This window comes from Pleurodeles waltl, chromosome 1_1, assembly GCF_031143425.1.
Source record: "Pleurodeles waltl isolate 20211129_DDA chromosome 1_1, aPleWal1.hap1.20221129, whole genome shotgun sequence".
NCBI classification, from domain to species: domain Eukaryota; kingdom Metazoa; phylum Chordata; class Amphibia; order Caudata; family Salamandridae; genus Pleurodeles; species Pleurodeles waltl.
The window spans coordinates 980977133-980996340 of record NC_090436.1 but is presented as its reverse complement, the minus strand read 5'-3'; the positions used below and the strand labels follow the sequence as shown (position 1 = coordinate 980996340).

General features: G+C 43.6%; 1 protein-coding gene across 1 annotated transcript in view; it reads right to left on the bottom strand.

Annotated features, from left to right (window-relative positions):
- The window catches only part of HERC5 (HECT and RLD domain containing E3 ubiquitin protein ligase 5), a 315041-nt gene that overhangs the window by 243286 nt on the left and 52547 nt on the right, over nucleotides 1–19208 (bottom strand). Inside the window, exon 7 of the mRNA XM_069230254.1 lies at nucleotides 454–578. Coding sequence (XP_069086355.1) covers nucleotides 454–578 — 125 coding nt within the window. The remainder of the gene's footprint in view (nucleotides 1–453; nucleotides 579–19208) is intronic.

Sequence of the window (19208 nt, the reverse complement as noted above, 5' to 3'; positions counted from 1 at the left end):
ACATTTCAGTTGTGTCTTTTCACACTTTACAGAAGGCTGCTAAACTTGTACAGTGAGCAGTTCAAGTCCCTGGCAGTAGCTGTTGTCCTGTATCTCCTTCAGCCTAAACACATTACTGCCTGCTCTGATGATGAATTTCAACTCAACAGGTAAACAGCCCACTTCAAAGGAACCATTTAATGCCTAAGATTTTCACCACTATGGGACAGGGTACTCCACCGTATATAGAATGTAAGTTGTGCCACTCTGCTCACCTGGACTTTGCCTGACACTAGTAGATCTTTCTTGGCAGGCAGTGTAGATGAGAGAGTGGGTAAGGCACAGATACGCAAGTAGTTTTCAATAATTTCTCAAAATAACTGTAAATGCCTATTTATAAAAAATTTGAATCTTTGTTTAAAGAACTTACACAGATAAATGGGAGCGTAATCATACAGTATGACAATATATTACCTGGCAACTGCATGGGTAGTGCCATGTATCTGCCAAGCATGTCCCCATTTCTTCTTTGTTGCTGTTCTTTAACCCCAAAGAAGTATACTGTCTTTGATGAAGTTACATAAGCAAGTGTGTGATGTCTGTTAGGGAATACATACATTGAATTAATAAAATATGCGAAAGAAGTGTGGCTGCATCCAGCTGATTTACTTTTTGCATTATTCACAAAAGAGCTTACAATTAGTAATCAAAACCTGAAGGTAAAAGCTTATCAAAAGAATGTGACTCATCACTTTTGCATATTGTTCTTTTTTCCACACCAGTACTGTAGTCAGTATTATATTTTGGGAAAGTCCTGAGCAGCCTGCTTCAATGCATGCATTATTGTAGAAAGCAGCTGCAGTGTGAAAAGTCATATGACTCTCAGCTTCACATTTTCCAAAGGTTTGCAAGGTTCTTAAGTGCAAAGGCAAAGTTTGTACATTTTTAAAAAAGATAGACAACTCTAGAGCCATTTGAGTGTTAGAAATGAGCTCCAGCTGCCACAAGATGCTGCAATGGCCAGCATGTGAATTTGACAGCCATCCCTTGTCCTCTTCCAGAACCCCACCCTGTCAATGTCATGTAACCAGCTGGCCACACCATGCCTCATGCCTTTCACTGACCACACCTACTTCACCACCTACCCAGACTGATATACCTCATAAGGAGCCCATGCACACTACACTAACACATTTTTCTCACACTTCCTTCTGCAGTGGTGTGAAACCTATAGTACACCTTTTTATGATTCTGAGGTGTTACATAATAATATCCTCATGTGATCCATGACATTCAGTCTTCACCCCTGTCATCAAATATTAAATACAAAAAGGCAGCCAATATTCAGAATCCTTGTGTGAAAAAGCAACCCCTTCCAGCTTCCCTATGGGTTGACAGTAATTAAAATAAGGAGCTTTTAAACATGCATACAATTACTTTGTCATCAGGAAGTTTTACCACATGTTGTCTGACAGAATATACTGAACAGAAATATTGAAAAACACAAATATTGTGTCAAAATATAATTTACCACAATATAGTGTTTCTATACCAGGGGTCTTCAAACTGGGGGGTAAGGTCTCTGGGGGGGCTCCAAATTATCCCGGGGGGGCGCCAGGCTCTGGCCAAAATAAGCATCATGCTGATAACAGAGCTTTGTTTAACCTAAAAAATGAGCAGCAGTAAATCACTGTGTAATGGGCCATTACTAATATGTTTCATCATTTATATCCAAGCTCGGAGTATTTGTCAAAAGAGAAGAGACTCCAAATACTCTTCAAAAACTCCACCCCACTTCTAATAATCACACTGTGGACACTTTTACTCGTTAGTAAGGCCTGCCTGACCACAACAGTATGTTTAGTATAATTTATATGATTGTATTTTTTAAACAGTAACGTAACTTAACTGCAATGTTTAAATACGTTGGGACATATTTAAACATTGCCAATGTATTATATTAATTGTGAAAAATTCTGAAGGGGGGCCCCAAAGATTTTTTTTTTCTTCTGTGGGTGCGCTGCATTAAAAAGTTTGAAGACCACTGTCCTATACTTATAATGGGAACAACCAAAATATTGTGTCAAAAATATTGTGGAAGAGAATATTGACCAGAAACAAGAAAGAATATATATATAACTTGACTTTAAAGTAAATTATTTAAAATAGTTAACTAGTTAAAAATAATATAATGGTAAATAAATAGTTTTAAACATGTATTTAATTATATATATATATATATATATATATATATATATATATATATATATATATATGTATACATGTATTAACATGTATATAGAAATATATATATGCTTATTAATAAAGTAACAAAAATACACATTTTTATTTACATTTAATATTATTTACATTTAATTTTAAATATTAACAATAGAATAAAGTGAGAATTAGCAAACATATATACAATAACCAAAAATGGAACCTAGTTTGAATTTTATATAAACATATAAAAATTGCTTTATTACAGTACACTAAATCTAAAAATAATATACACAAAACGTAAAAACAATATTTTAAAAACGTATAAAAATTATTAAAAGAAGAAAATGCATTCATCAAGTATTTATACAAATAATTACAATAATGTATTAAACATATTTAAAATATCTAAAAATAATATGAACATTTAAAAAAAACAAAATATAAAAAAGATGTTATATTTACTTTTCCTACTCCAATCTAAGCAAAAGTAGGAAAAGTGTTGGACTTCGGAGGTGTTAGGTTTATTTTTTCCACTCCTGTCTAAACAACAGTAGGGAAAGCGTTGGACTTCGGAGGGATTAGATTTACTATTCCCACTTTAGTGTTAGCATCAGTAGAGAAACTGTTGGAGTTTGGAGGGATTAGATTTACTATTCCCACTCCAATGTATGCAACAATACGGAAAGTGTTGAACTTTGTTAGAATTACACATACTATTCCAACTCTTAACTGTTTTCTAGAGAACACTGAAATGTGTTTTGTGCTGTATGACTAGTATTTTTGTGTGGAAGATGGATCATAATTTTGTTTTTAAGTGTTGGAGAAATCGTCTGCTATGTATAAACTTGCAACTTCATAAGTGCTGAGCAAAATCAATTACAAAAAAAATATATGTAGCAATAAATGGGAAATCATATTTTACATTAAACATGTTCAATAAAAACATAAAAACAAAAATATGAAATAACTAAAACAGTTAATTCAAATTACATTTACTTCCCTCCATATAACCCAAACAAACCACAAACACCCACAAAAACCTAAATAAAAAATATTTTCTGGTAATCCTGCTAGACCACTTGTGCTTGAGAAGATGACAGCAGAAGGGTCCTTGAGGAAAATTAACTTGTTGAGATTTGCTGTATTTTGAACAAACATCCTGCTATTGGCGAAATCAGGCTGCCTGTGTCCTGAGCTGTTTTTCATTTTGCATTTCAAGTAGAAAGCTCCAGCTGTTTCTGCAGGCAGTTGTCTAAGGGGGAATCATCCGGGATTTACCCGATTTGATTGTCTATAGCAGTGTTTTTCAACCTTTTTTATGCAAAGGCACACTTGTTTCATGAAAAAAATCACGAGGCACACCACCATTAGAAAATGTTAAAAAATGTAACTCTGTGCCTATATTGACTATATATAAAGTAATTCTCTTGAATAGGAATCAAATAAACACAAAGAAAGTATTTTATAATTACTTTATTATGAAATAGTAAGTAAACAGAAATATGAAAAATTATAAAATACTTTATTCAGTGCGCAACCTGGGCCTGTTTAGCTGAACACAAAGCTGATATTCTGGCTGGAATCGAAGAAAGACACACACGTAGCTCTTCGTCAACAGCTCTCAGTCTCTCTCTGTATTTAGTTTTTATAGCAATCATGCTTGAAAAGCTCATCTCACACAGATATGTAGTGGAAAATGGGAGCAATGTCAAAATAGCTTTGTTTGCCAGAAGGGGGAACTCCTTGGCAGTATCCAACCAAAAACTGTCCAAAGGTAGATCAGCAAATCTTAGCTTGAAACCACGATTTTGTCTCAGTTCAGTTAGTTCCTCCTGCTCCTGTAAAGTCATGTCCTTTCCACCAACTGATGCTGAGCTATAAGGGTCCCTAACCCAGTCAAGGCATTCAGTGGAGACTGAAGAGAAATAAAATGACAACTTCTCCTCGAGAGTTTTTAAATGTTTAACTATTATCTCACACAGTGCAGCAGTGTGAACACCTTGCCATTGCTTGGTGAGTGTGAACATTTCAAGATTGCCACTTTCCACGTGTTGATGCCAGAGTTGCACCTTTGAACGGAATCCATTTATTTTATCTGTACTTGTAAGCAGGTTTTCATTTCGGCCTTGCATTCGTGTGTTCAGTTCATTCAGATGATGAAATATATCTGCCAGGTATGCCAGCCTTGCACACCACTCATCACTTGCAAGCAGCTTTGCGTAATCTGACCTCTCATTTATCAGAAACACTTTAAGTTCCTCCCGCAGCTCATACACACGAACCAAGACCTTGCCACGCGACAACCACCGGACCTCCGTATGAAACAGCAAGGTTTTATGCTTCGCTCCCATCTCCTCACACAAAGCTGCAAATATGCGAGTTTTCACGGGTCGTGACTTTACAAAGTTTACCATGCGCACAACATCATCCAACACATGAACTAGGTCTGCTGGTAAAGTCTTGGCTACGAGGGCCTCACGGTGTAAAAAACAATGCGTAACAATAACATCTGGATTTCTTTCCTTCACTCTGCTTACAAAGCCTTTGGTGCGCCCGACCATGGCTGCAGCTCCATCGGTGCAGACACTTGTGCAGTTTTCCCACTTAAGTCCTCCTTGTTCAAGGTATTCTGATGTGACCCGAAAAATTTATTTTCCTGTTGTTTTTTCTGGCAATGCCTTGCAAAAAAAGAAGTTTTCTCTAGTTGCATCACCATCAACAAAACGCACATTGGCCAAGAGTTGAGCATGTCCACTGATATCAGTAGACTCGTCAAGTTGCAATGCAAATTTCTCACTGATACGGATCTTTTCCAAAACCACACTTTCGATGTCTGCAGACATGTCATTAATACGTCTGGAAATTGTGTTGTCTGAGAGAGGGACTTTGGCTATTTCCTTAGCTGCTTCAGGTCCGAGCATCTCCTGTACAATAGCTTTGCAAGCGGGAAGTATTAATGTCTCTGCCACAGTGTGCGACTTTTTTGACTTGGCTATAAGTTCAGCAACTTGATAGCTAGCTTTAAGAGCTCTTTCATTTACCTTTGTGTTTTTTCTCATGAAAGTTGCCTCTTTCTCCGTGTTTTCACGCAGGCGAACAAAATAGTCTGCATTCTTGTTTTGAAGCGAAGGGTGTTTCGTTTGGAGATGGCGTTTAAGTTTGCTTGGGACCATAGCACTGTTAGCTAGCTTTTCACCACACACCACGCACAGTGGAGTTGGTTTGTTTGCATCTCCGGTGAAAGTAAATCCAAATGAAATATAGCTTTCGCTATATTGCCTTGTGCCAGAGAATTTGCTTGAGCTAACCATCTTTGCTTTCTTTTGATCCCCACTCATACTTGGGCTCTCATCTGGCTCCAAATTTTGTTCAGAGTCCAGTTCTTTCCTTTTCAAAAACTTGTCCATCACTGCAGTATCTCACTGTCACTCAGTACTTACTGCGCTTGTCTCCTCCAGATAGCCGCTGTCCAGATCCATCAGTCAGTGCTCTTCTGCTCATGTTTCCTCCAAATCCAGATCCATTGGCGCTCTTCTGCTCATCGGCGATCTACTGCGATGTCTCCTCCTGTCCTCCTCCTGTTAGTGTAACAGTGACACCGGAGCTATTTATAGTCCTTAACATCAGTGGTGGGATTCAAACATTTTAGTAACCAGTTCCGACATTCAAGCATGGTTTAATATTTGTTTCTTTAATGGCAAACAAAAACGTTGCGGACCGTTCTCTGCTCAGCGGGGATCGATCCGCTGATCCCCGCTGAGCCGGCGGATGACAGCTCCGTCTCCGCAGCTGACATCCGCTGCTCCATAGCGCTGAATAGGGCATCCAATCAGATCTGACAGGCGGATCTGATCGGAACGCCCGTGTGCAAGAGGCGAGCCCTTACTTTTATTCGATGAATAATAAGTACTGAATAATAAACTTTCCAAACTACTGCATAATAAAAATCATAGTAATAGTCAGAAAAAATCACAATGGTTATTGCTATTTTGATTTTTTTTTTTTCATCTTAATTTGTCTCACAATATTATATGAATGAATGCGTGGTTTCTACATCTTGCTCCCAGAACGGATCATGTGACTCACGGGCATGTGCCGGGGGCCTATTAGAGTGGAAGCCCCTTTATAGTAATAGGCATTGCACAGGTGATGGTACAGGCATGGCACAGGTGTATTTTTTGCACAGGTTAACACTAACGGCGCAGTTTCAAGGGTCAAGTATCAGGTTTTGGAGACTGAGTTCAATCTGAAACCTCGGAGACGCTGGTTTAGAAGCATCTGGTTACGTAGACATCAAATTGGTTCAGCACCTCTGCAGCAAGTTTATGCAGCATCGGGGTCCCTGGAAGCCACACACTGTGACTAATCTAGGGCACTGAACCACTTATCTTTCTAATCACCTGAAACACCTGTGGTTTGTGTCATCTTTCTACAGTTAAAGTGCTGGAACTTTCATTGCTATGGGGCTCAATGTTACCAGAATAAAAGTACATATATGCATAACTCCATGATGAATTCCTCCATGAATTCCACCACGATGCCCCCAATGAAATCTTCAATGATGCCCCCGATGAACACTTCCATGATGCCCCCGGTGAACGAATCCATGATGCCTCAGATGAAAAACGCAATGAATTGTGACTCTGACTCCTTCTGTGAGGTAAGTGCCATTCTAGTTTTGAATCCTAGGTACTCTGCTTGAGAAACAACTTGTGTTTTGGTGTGTATGAGAGGAAGAGGTGTATGATACATCTTTAATTCTTATTAACTCGCTGTAGCTCACCTCAATTTTGAGCACTCAATTTTACTAAAATTAGCTGTAACTACAACAATAATACTGTTAGACCTGGCAGCCTTGCTATGGTTTTCTCTAACTTTTTGCATTCAGACCACATGTTTTAGAACTAGACCACAGTAACCTTACCTTCTCCGTGGTAGACCTCCTTCTCCTTGTCTCTCGTTACCGCCGCTCTCTCGTCCTCCTCGTCCCGCTCCTCGACGAGACTCCTTCGTCTCGTCCTGCCCTCGTCGTGCTCTCCCTCTCTTTCGGCTCCGGCCCCTTTTCACCACTCCCCCGGAAGTCCTGAAGCGTTTCCCTGGAAACAGGGAAACGCGTCATTGACGCCCGGAGCGTTCCCATGGAGACATGGGAACGCGCAACGGGCTTTCTCGGCGAGAAGCTGGTTGGCGCTGGCATGGACGTGGTCCCCCGTTCACAATGCCCTACAGTCCGGCGCCCGCCGCCCTAGTGGGCAGAAATTTGACACGGCACACCAGGCAACATCTCGCGGCACACTAGTGTGCCGCGGAACAGTGGTTGAAAACCACTGGTCTATAGGAGGCTGTCTTCATAGACTGCAATCCCTATGTATTTTATTGTTAAGGGTTAGGAGAGGTGTTAAGAGGTGTTGCTGTGGCAAAAGGTGTAGCTGCCTGTTACTGGAAAGCCGAAATAGGTGATTTACGAAGGAGGGATGCGTGGCATGTGTGAATTGGTCCAAGAATCCAGTAAGTGAAATTCAATGAGGAACAACATTTTTCTGAGTTGTGATGGCTGCACAGGGATGGGTAATTGTCTGGACTGGGGCAAATGGGCACAGAATGGCAGGGGAGATCACCATTGCGCAAGTCACACCAAACACTGTGCTGGCAGCTTCAGCACTGAGTGGGACTCAACCCAGTGGCGTCGGACTAATTCCAAGCAGATCACCAGAATCTGCAGTAGAGTTTCCTCAGCTTGACCCCAAGCACACTAACTAGGGCTGCAGGGTGAGGAATCGCTTGACTCAAATTCCAGTGGCCTCTGAATTCCAGCCACCCCAGCTGCTACCCAGGCTGCAGTTTTGCACTGCCCATCTCTGCGATCCCATCCTGCCCGGAACCATCTCAGATGTTCTAACTGCCAGCCAGCTGCGATCAAGAAAAAAGCTGTCTGGCATTGAGATTCAACCTCATCATTACACGGTGGGCCAGGGCACCAAGGGTCAACCTGGTCGGACGGGACGGATCAAGTTGAACACAACACTTTTCTGATGCAGCTTCTTTGCTATGTTATGACGCACAGCATGCATTGTACGTTCCTCCCAACCAAGGGAGTAGCCAGAAAAATAAAATACTCCCCACTTTGACGCACATGGAACAAAATGTTCAAGCAAAGTGAGCGAACACGACCCTTTCTATTAAGGAGCCAGTGGGCATTGTTCCCCAGTGGAAAAAGCTTTCGAATTATGCATTTTATACATGATATAAAATAAATGCACATTTACCATCAATGGCTTCTTTCTTTAATTTGCTCTTTCCTTTTTTCTCCCCATCTTTCTTTCCCACATTCTACTTATTTATTTTCTCGCTTTTCATTCTCCTCTTACTCCATTTTTCCATCTTTCTTTTGTTCTGTCCATTCTTCGTTCAGGTGTCCTCTTTATATTCATGCTTATTTTTTCTTCCTGCTTTCCATCTTTTCTTTCTTTAGTCCCATTCTCACATTCTTATTCCTTCCTTTCTTCTTATTATACTCCTGTCCTTCATTTGACACTTCTCACATCCCTCTTTCTTCTTGAATTCCTTACATGTGGTAATTCAGTATTTTCTTTCCTTCCACCACTCTTCCACCCCCTCATTTCTTCTTTACATTGTTCATTCTATTTTCTGCTTTCCTTTCTTTCTCTTCCCCCCATTTTCATTTCTTTGTTTCTTCCTTCTTTCTTCTTCTTACCACTTTTTCCAAGTTTTATTTTCTTCCGTCTCACATTTTTTCCTTTTCCATCCATCTATCCTTCTTTCCATTCTTCGTTTGTGCTTATGTTCTATCCTACTTCCTTTTAACTTTCCTTCTTTCTTGTCTTCTTTGCATTCTTCTTTCCTTTATGCTAATTCATTGTATTTGCCTATAACTTACTTTTTCTTTTATATTCAACACATTTCCCTTCCTTTCTGTCACCAATTTAAGCTTATTTTGAACTTCTCCATCCCTTTCCCATTCCACAGTTGTACCACTTTAATTATTTTTTCAGAGTCGCCCAGTGGTAACAATGCAGCAGCATTGGCCTCGGCTCCCTTAGGAAGCCAAGGCCAATGCTGTTGCACACCAGCACCCTCGCAATGCATACTTCGCATTCCGAAGGTGCTAGCAGGGGCCCCTTGCACTGCCCACAACATAGTTGTGGGCAGTGCAAGGGCCCCCCTGTGGCCCCCAGCACCGGCTTTCCACCAGCCTTTCCATGGCCGTGCAAGCGCCAGTCCTTGAACCACCAAACTCATAATAAGGCCCTTAATTTTCTCAAACTCTGTGGAATACCATTAGAGACATGTTAAGGAGGTGGTATCTAGACTACACAAACATTTGCTGTTTGCCAAACTAGTGAAGTGTGAATTTGAGAAGAAGAAAGTCTTGGGCTTCAGTATATCAGAACTAGCTATCAAGATGTTTCCTGACAAGGTGAAGACAGTTCTGGGATGTGCTGCACCTATCAGTGTGAAGGAACTACAAAAATGATTTGGCTTTGCCAACTTCTATCAACAATTTAGGCATGAAAAGGTACTCTCCTGTGATGGGCCTTTCACTGGTGTGGTGTGTTTCTCTTTAACCTTCCCTTAACACTAAAGCCCACTGGATTCAAGCTAGCCTGGCTGATGAAGGGTGAAACCCTGGAACCGGTCCCAGGATGCTTTGTTTCCGGTCCAGTGAGGATCTGGCTTGGCAGTTCGGGCTGGACTGTTCCCATGAGGAAACGGGTCAAGACTGATTTGCATATGGCTGGGTCCAAATTGGGGTGGCATGGTGAGCAAAAGAACGATGGATTAAACCCAGATCTGTGACTGGGGGTGAGTGTTTGCATTGTTTAGCATTCCGTCCATCATCCTTTTGTGTTGCTAAAGTTGCCCTAAGTGGGAAGGGTATGCCCAGATGTGGGTCCCTTGCTCACTGTGCCACTGGATTCAAGCTAGCCTGGCTGATGAAGGGTGAAACCCTGGATGCTTGTTCCGGTCCAATAAGGATCTGGCTTGGCAGTTCGGGCTGGACTGTTCCCATGAGGAACAGGGTCAAGACTGATTTGCATATGGTTGGGTCCAAATTGGGGTGGCATGGTGAGCAAAAGAACGATGGATTAAACCCAGGTCTGTGAATGGGGGTGAGTATTTGCATTGTTCAGCACTCCGTCCATCATCCTTTTGTGTTGCTAAAGTTGGCCTAAGTGGGAAGGGTATGCCCAGACGTGGGTCCCTTGCTCACTGTACCACTGGATTCAAGCTAGCCTGGCTGATGAAGGGTGAAACCCTGAAACCGGTCCCAGGATGCTTGTTTCCGGTCCAGCGAGTATCTGTCTTGGCAGTTCGGGCTGGACTGTTCCCATGAGGAACAGGGTCAAGACTGATTTGCATATGGCTGGGTCCAAATTGGGGTGGCATGGTGAGCAAAAGAACGATGGATTAAACCCAGGTCTGTGAATGGGGGTGAGTATTTGCATTGTTCAGCACTCCGTCCATCATCCTTTTGTGTTGCTAAAGTTGCTCTAAGTGGGAAGGGTATGCCCAGACGTGGGTCCCTTGCTCACTGTGCCACTGGATTCAAGCTAGCCTGGCTGATGAAGGGTGAAACCCTGAAACCGGTCCCAGGATGCTTGTTTCCGGTCCAGCGAGTATCTGTCTTGGCAGTTCGGGCTGGACTGTTCCCATGAGGAACAGGGTCAAGACTGATTTGCATATGGCTGAGTCCAAATTGGGGTGGCATGGTGAGCAAAAGAACGATGGATTAAACCCAGATCTGTGACTGGGGGTGAATGTGGGTGAATGTTTGCATTGTTCAGCACTCCGTCCATCATCCTTTTGAATTGCTAAAGTTACCCTTAGTGGGTGGGGTATGCCCAGACGTGGGTCCCTTGCTCACTGTGCCACTGGATTCAAGCTAGCCTGGCTGATGAAGGGTGAAACCCTGAAACCGGTCCCAGGATGCTTGTTTCCGGTCCAGTCAGGATCTGGCTTGGCAGTTCGGGCTGGACTGTTCCCATGAGGAACAGGGTCAAGACTGATTTGCATATGGCTGGGTCCAAATTGGGGGGGGCATGGTGAGCAAAAGAACGATGGATTAAACCCAGATCTGTGACTGGGGTGAGTGTTTGCATTGTTCAGCACTCCGTCCATCATCTTTTTGTGTTGCTGATGTGCTAGAGCTACCCATCATGGATAATGTGAAAACATATAGGCGCATATTTATACTTTTTGACGCAAACCAGCACTGGTGCTGGTTTGCGTAAAAAATTCTATTTAAGGAATGACGTTAGCCGGCGCTGCGGACTGGTCTGAGTAAAAAAAAATTACTCAAGCCAGGCAGTGCCGGCATAGGGGAAAATGGGAGTTGTGTGTCAAAAAATGGTGCAAGTCAGGTTTGAGGCAAAAATCATGCCTCAAACCGGACTTGCGCCATTTTTTGACGCACAACCCCCATTGAAATGACTCCTGTCTTAGCAAAGACAGGAGTCATGCCCCCTTGCCCAATGGCCATGCCCAGGGGACTTTTGCCATTGGGCACAGTGGCATGTAGGGGGACCCAAATTAGGCCCCCCCTATGCCACTTAAAAAAAAAAAAACTTACCTCAGCTTACCTGTACTTACCTGGGATGGCCCCCACCACTGGCTTTCCACCAACCTTTTGGGGTTCCCGCCATGAAAAAGCCGGCAGAAAGTTGAGTTATAATCAGCATGGCAGCACTGAGTGAAGGGTCACCGTGGCTGACCACAACTCAGACCGCCATCAGCCCGTCGGGAACAATGTTCCTGGTGGGGACGGTGGTCTTCATGCAGTTCTGCCCGTCTGTGTTGTAATGTAGTGGTCGGACCGCTTGGAGTAAGGTGGTCTGACGGTCACCGCAGGGCTGGAGGTCTCATGACCGACCGCCATCCTCGTAATCAGGCCCTAAGTTATATTTTAAAACATGTAAAATTATTTAACAATACCATACAAAGTTTTTTATTATTTTTTAATTCATAATAAACTTTTATTAATTTCCTTATAATTTACCATAGGGAGAACTTAAGCCCGATTATGAAGGCCTCTGCCAAGTATGCGAAACACCAAATACGGATGTAAAGTGTCACTATTAGTACTCATTTTAAATTTGTATTTGCTGTTTTTACTGACTCTACCCCCATTTCAGGGGTGGGAACATATAAGTCTACACTTGTAGGTTTAAATCTGTTTTTATTATTAAGAGAGAAACAGTACAACAAACGTCTCATCCACTGGCCATTGAGGGACAATATGAGGTGAGGTGGAAACAGGGGAGGTGGAGATTGGCAGGAGGGAGGATGAGAGTGCATGGAGGGAGAGGGGAACGATATGAAAGGAAAGGACAAAGATTGCCTGCTCACCAACCCCCAGTGAGAAAAGCATCCAGAATGCCTAGGCCGTGACTGGGGAGCGTGTGGGAAGTCTGCACATTGGTATCTCAAGCAGTATTACGTTCTGGGTGAGTAAGGTGTAGTATGCGCAAATATTCGGGGCAGGTTGATTCCCTGAATTTACAGGAAAGGAACTATACACAGGGTCCCAAACCTTATCAAATTGGGGCATCTTTTGGTCCACGACTGCTGTCAGTTTTTCCATGCCAAGGAGTTCAGCTTATGTAGCCAGTTGAGTCGCGTTGGTGCTCTGGCCGTGCCCCACCTAGACAGTATGACTTGTTTGGCTGTGCAGTAGGCCAAGGTAATAGCTTGTCCGTTCGCCGACTTCAGGGGGTAGGCCAGAGTGTTGGGGAGGCCTAAAATATGTAGCTGGGGAACCTCGGAACGTTAGAGCCATACATTTCATTAATGTCAGCTAAGACCTCTGTCCAGTATTGTTGCAGTTTGGGGCAATGCCAGAAAATGTGTATCAATGTGCCTGATTATCTGTATTGTGTCCAACACTTATCGTCTCCGCCCTATTTCCATGTAGCAGTTCTGGCTGTGGTGTAGTACCAGTAGTGTGTGATTTTGAGTGATGTCTCTTAGCCCGAGACACTGCAAGATGAGGTTATGTTATGTTAACTTAATTGTGTTTATAAAGAGCATAGCTACCCAAAGGGGCCTCCCAGTGCTGTTAGCTACACAGTCCTGCAGTCCTTGATATCACATCGATGTTTCCAGGTCACATTAGAAAAGATGGGTTTTTAACTGTTTTCTGAAGGCAACCTCTGACTGCTGATTACTGAGGGCTACTGGAAATACGTTCCAAATTTCGTTTACAAGTAATACAAAAGAGCAGCCTCCATCTCTTGCCCTTCTAATCAGGGGCACCTTCAGGAGCCCCTGGTTACTAGACCTTCCTTGAGTATAGGGAAGAAAGAAGGACTGAAAAATCCTTAGGCCTTTTCTTCGAATGGCCATATGTGCAAAGCAAAGTGCCTTAAACTGAATCCTCTTTTGGATAATTGGCCAATGCAAAGCTCTCAAAGTCGGTCTGGCTGTTTCATGCTTCGGTAATCTGTACAGAATTATTGCAGTGGTGTTTTGTACTAATTGTGGCCTGCTAATAACATATTTTGGGCTTCCCAGATAAAGGGAGTTTCCGTAGACAAGGCAAAAGTTTCCTAAACCCTGCACAAATATCCTTCTTGTGGGGAATGGTAACATTTTCAGGATTTTGCTTAGGGATTTTAAAAACCTGAAACATACCCCATCGTGAACTTTAGAGTCAATCCAAACCCCTAGGCTTTTTACCTGTTGAGCTGGCGTTGAGCGACCTCCTAAGTAATCTGGCCATGACAGTTCTAGTCACCTGGGGCTATTATTGCCCATTACCAAAACCTCAGTTTTGTCACCATTAAACTTTTGCCCACTGGTGGTCATCCAGTCTATGATTTCCCTAAGGCAGGAGCTTAGTTGGAAGAAAGTGTGGCTTGTATCAGCTGAGAGAGACAGAATGATCTATGTGCCTTGAGCATATGATAATAACGCAAGCCCATGCGATTGTATGATTTCTGCCAGGGGTCGATCAAACACATTAAATAATGTAGGGCTAAGTGAAGAGCCCTGTGGGACCCCACATGACAGAGGATAAAGAGAGGAGGCAAACAAATCTTGGAAGACTTGAAAACTTCTATAAGCTAGAAAGGCTTTTAGCCAAATGTTAGCGGCCCCTGTGATACCAACCTCTGACAGCCTTTGCATCAGTACTGGATATGATATGGTATCAAAAGCTGCACTTAGGTTTAACATGATCATTGCCGCTGAGCCATCCTGATCCAGAATGGCACACAGTGCTTCCATGGCAGCCGGTAAAGCTGTTTCCGTGATGTGGCCTGGTCTAAAACCTGTCTGCGTGGAGTGGTGAATATCATGGGATTCCAGAAAACTAGACAGGTGATTGTTGACATGCTTTTCCAGTACTTTGCTGACTTCCGGGAGCAGAGAGATAGGTCTTTAACTATCCTCCAGCTTAGGGTCGGCTGTTGGTTTCTTTAGGAGTGGATTCACTATTGCATGTTTCCAGGTATTGGGAACATGCCCTGCTTCAAGTGAATGACTGACACTGCTTGTAAGGGTGTCTAATAGGGCATGACCACTCTGGGCCAAGATATTAGGAGGAGCTTGGTCATGAGGCGATCGTGATTTAATATAGTCCAGGATATTTTTCAAAGTTTCGCGGGAAAGGTTTGTAGAGCGGACCCTGTGTAAGGACTTTCTTGGTGCTTACTACCAAACTGAGTAGCTGATGGTAGATGAGACAATTTTTTTTTGATTTTGTTGATAAAGTAGTTGGCTAGCATGTTACGTCCTTCTGTCTATGCTGGCGGGCCTATCAGACCAGAAGGGAGAGTAATAAAGTGATTGACTATCCGAAAAAGTTCCTTGGATGAGTTTGATGCAGTCTCAATTTTCACTTGCAGATATGTGATTCTGGCCTGCCTTATAGCTTGTTTGTACCTTTTAGTGGCTAATCGATAGTTTTCCTTACCGTTGTCACTGTAGATCTTTCTCCATCCTTTCTCCTTTTTCCTAGCCTCTCTTTTTCATAGAATTAACTCTGGCGTGTACCATGGTGCTCTAGCTTCAAGCTGGTTAGGCTTGGAAACTTTGAGCGGGATTCTGGGCTCTAATGAGTTAGTGATCCAGTTTTCAAAGGATCTGTATCTCTCTGAGGTGTTGCCCATTAGGGCTGGACTGGATTCTTCAAGAGCTGTCTTCCATTCATGTATGTTTAAGTTGGACTATATACGCCTAAGTTTCTGTAGAAGAGGCTGTTTCTCAGCTGTCCCTGAAATTTCAGAATAGAAGTGCACTAAGTGATGGTCCGACCACAATACAGGAAAAGAATCCTCTGCAACAAGATTGCTCAAGTGAAAACAGGATATAAAAGATGACCTCTACTGTGAGTGGGAGTCCTTACAATTTGGCATACAAGCTCATTGTAGCATGTCTGACCATTCTTTTGGGGTAAAGGGGCTTTCACATTCCAGTTCCCATTGTTGCTGCTCAGTTGATTTGGTGAGGGATGACAGAGTATTGAAGAAGGCGTAATGTAAGAGAGGAGGCGTTTGTGAAGTGGGTGAGAAGCCACTTCTCGAATGGCGTAAGCTGTCGGCTAGACTGTGGGTGTATGAGAGCTTTTGTGACCTATCCTGGCGAAATAAGTCTCCTATTCTCTTACAGTTGCCATTCTTCCACTGTGCAAATGCAGCTCCCTGCTAAGCGGGGGAAGTTATCGGGGTTTGGGGTGAGATGCTTGTAGATAGCTTCTGTGATGTTCGCACTTTGTCCCAGGTACCCATCATCACCCTGACCACAGGAGAAATACAAACCCTGGGTGGCCTATAGGGTCTGGGCAACCACAGCACTTTCCAGACATGAATTCCGGTCACTGCTTAATCTATAAAACGCCAATGCTTCTCCGTAAGGGGTCTAGGCCACTTCACCAGCTAGCGGAGCTGGGCCACCTGATAGTATCATATGAGCTGAAGAATGCCCAGGCCACACCCTCTGCTGGAGCTAGATACACCTGCTTTTTAGCCATGCAGGCCTTTTTACCAGCCCAAATGTAGTCTTCCACAAGGTGTGGCAATTTACTAAGTATGTGTGGGGGAGGTTGTGGTGGCAGTGTCTGCATAACATCAAGTATCCTGGGTAATAGAGTAATTTTTACTGCCATGAGCCTTACCAGCCAAGAAAGGGTGTGACACTTCCATGAAAAGAGACCGGAGCGCGGAGTGAAAAGAAGTACTGCTTAGTTACTTTCGGCAGTGTGTGCCAGCATAGAATGGATGTGCAGGCCTATGTATAAAACCCCTTGGGTAGCCTAGGGAAGGGAAGAGGCGTGCAAGCTGGAGTTGGTCAGCTTTTGAAACGATGAGATTAAGTGCTTGAGATTTCTGGAGGTTGGCTTTGAACCCAGATGCTCTTCCAAATGCCTCCAATTGTTGCATCTGGGGGGGGGGGGAGCAGGGAGTTTAGTGGGTGCGTGAGGGCTATCATGACATCATTGGCGTACAGGGTGAGTTTGTGCTCCCCCCCCATTGTTATCCCCGGTATGTTAAGGAGTCTAAAAATGTCAGCTGTGAATGGCTCCATGTAAAGAGCAAAACGGTGCTGGGCTAAGAGGCAGCCCTATCGAGTACCTTGGGCGATGTTGAAGGGCTGCGACATCAGTCCATTAACTCTAACTTTTGCTGTGGAGTCCGTGTATCTGCACCAGATCCAGCAGTGGAACCGCTGGCCAAGGCTGATCTTATTGAGAACTAACTGAAGATATGGCCAGTGCTCTTTGTAGAATTCCTTTTCGGCATCAACAGATAAAAGAAGAGCAACTACGCAGCAGCGCCAGATTTTGTCAGTGAGATGGCATAAGAGTTGGTGATGTCACTGCAGCCCCTCTCTGGTATAAACCCAGCCTGGTTGGGTCCATAATACTGGTGAAGAACTTGGCATCAACATTTAACGGGGAGATTAGCTGGTACGATGAGCAGAGTGCAGGGTCTTTGCCCAGTTTAGGGAGCACCATAATGGTAGCTGTTCTCAAGGTGCGCGTAAGAGAGTCTGCAGTGCTAAATGAATTGTAAAGGTGAGCGAGGAAAGAGGTTAGAAGAGTCGCAAACATTTTATAAAATGTAGACGTGAAGCTATCTTTGTCAGGTGGTTTGACTGGTTGCAGGCGATTGATGGCTGCAAGTAACCTGTTAAGGTGAATGTCCCTGTCTAATTGCGAAGCTTCATCTTAAGGAATGTGGTCCAAAGTGACCGAGGCTAAGTATGATTTGGCGTCCCCCAGCTCAAGGGCTTCTGTCCTGTATAAGGTAGCACAGAAGTTTTCGAATGCCTGAGCAATTTGCTCATTCTGGTATACCTTGTTGCAGTGTGGTCCCTCTGTTTTTGCCACTCGTTGTTTAGGGGCTTGGGCCTGTAGGCAGAGTGCTACCAGGCTGCCTGCTTTGTTGCCCCCTGTAAGTAGGAGGGCATATTCTGCCTTGTCTATGACCAGGGCCTTAAGTTGCTTACATGCCCTTTGTGAGCTGACGCCTTATTTTATAGGAGGCCTGATTGTTTGTGCGCTACCTCCAACTTCTTTACTTGTCCTTCTAAGTAAGTTTGTTCGTCTCTTCTATCCCTATCGAGTCGGGCGGCAATAACTATAAAGAGGCCACAGACCACTGCTATCAGGGTGTCCCATAACAAGGCTATGGGGTATCAGCGGTATCATTGGTGTCTAAAAGGGTATGTATGGCATCAATGATTTGGGATACAGTGGAATTATAGGTTAGTAGTTTGTGGTTGAGGCGCCAGGTCCGGTGTTGAGGTGTGGAGTCTGGCAAAATGGAGTGTGATGGAGACAGGTGGGTGATATGAAAGGGCGGCTATGCCAATGTCCACAGTCATGGTGGCTGTAGAGAAGCGTAGGGATGTGTAGAGAAAGGAGAAAGTCTATCCTGGCATATGTTTGGTGTGCCGCTGAGAAGGTGTACTCCCTCACTCCCTTCAGAGACCTGGTAGTAGTAGCCCTCTATAAGGACGTTTGTATCAGTAGTGACCATCACCCGCCCCACAGTGTCCAAGATGAAGTCCTCTTGGTGTTCATTTGAAGCATATATGTTAGCCAGCATGAATGTGTAGTTCTTCATGGCAATGCGCAGAGACAGAAGCCTGCCAGGTAGTTTTGCTTGTGTCTGAATTGCTTTTCCCGGAACATGCGTGGCCAGTAGAATCGCTACCCCCACCCTCTTCCCCAGGCAGAACGAGAAATACTGACGATCGAATTAATGGGATCAAAAGCGGAGTTTATGTTTGCTATCAAAATACGAGTGCCTAGTTCTTGGATCCCCCACCGTTGTGCCCGCAAACGCAGATGGCTGGCCAATGGTTCCATTGATAACGTGAATCATAAAGGCGATAATAGACAGCCCTGTCTTGTGCTCCTATTAGTGGAGAAGCTCTCAGAGATCAATTGACTAATTTTCACCCTGGCTGTCGGGTTGGCGTATAAGGTACGGACTCATCTCAAGAACCCCTGACTGTTAGAAATGGGGTCTCTAGTTGGCATAGGTATACGCCCTTGTCCAAATAGGGACCACAATCCTAGTCAGGGTAAGTCACACACAATCCAAATTACCCTGTACCCACCTTCTGGTAGCTAGGCACCGAGAACTCAGGCTTAACTTCGAAGCAATGTGTAAAGTATTTGTGCAATAAATCATGCAATAACACAGTGAGAACACTACAAAAATACACCACAGGTTTAGAAAAATATAAGATATTTATCTGATTAAATTAAGGTCAAAACGATCAAGATTTGATAATCACAAGTTGAACTATCACTGTTGAAATGATAAGAAGAGTCTTAAGTCTTTAGGAATCAACAAATTTCTCTTGCAAGAACAAAGTACCTGGTATGTGTCAAAATTACACGCACGAAGACCGAAGAGGAGGAGGTGCGTGGAAAAAGGAAGGTGTGCGTCAGATTTCTGGGAGCGAACAGACGATGAATCGATTCTTTTCAATGCAGCAAGGGCTTTGCGTTGAATTCTGGCATGCAGGCTTGA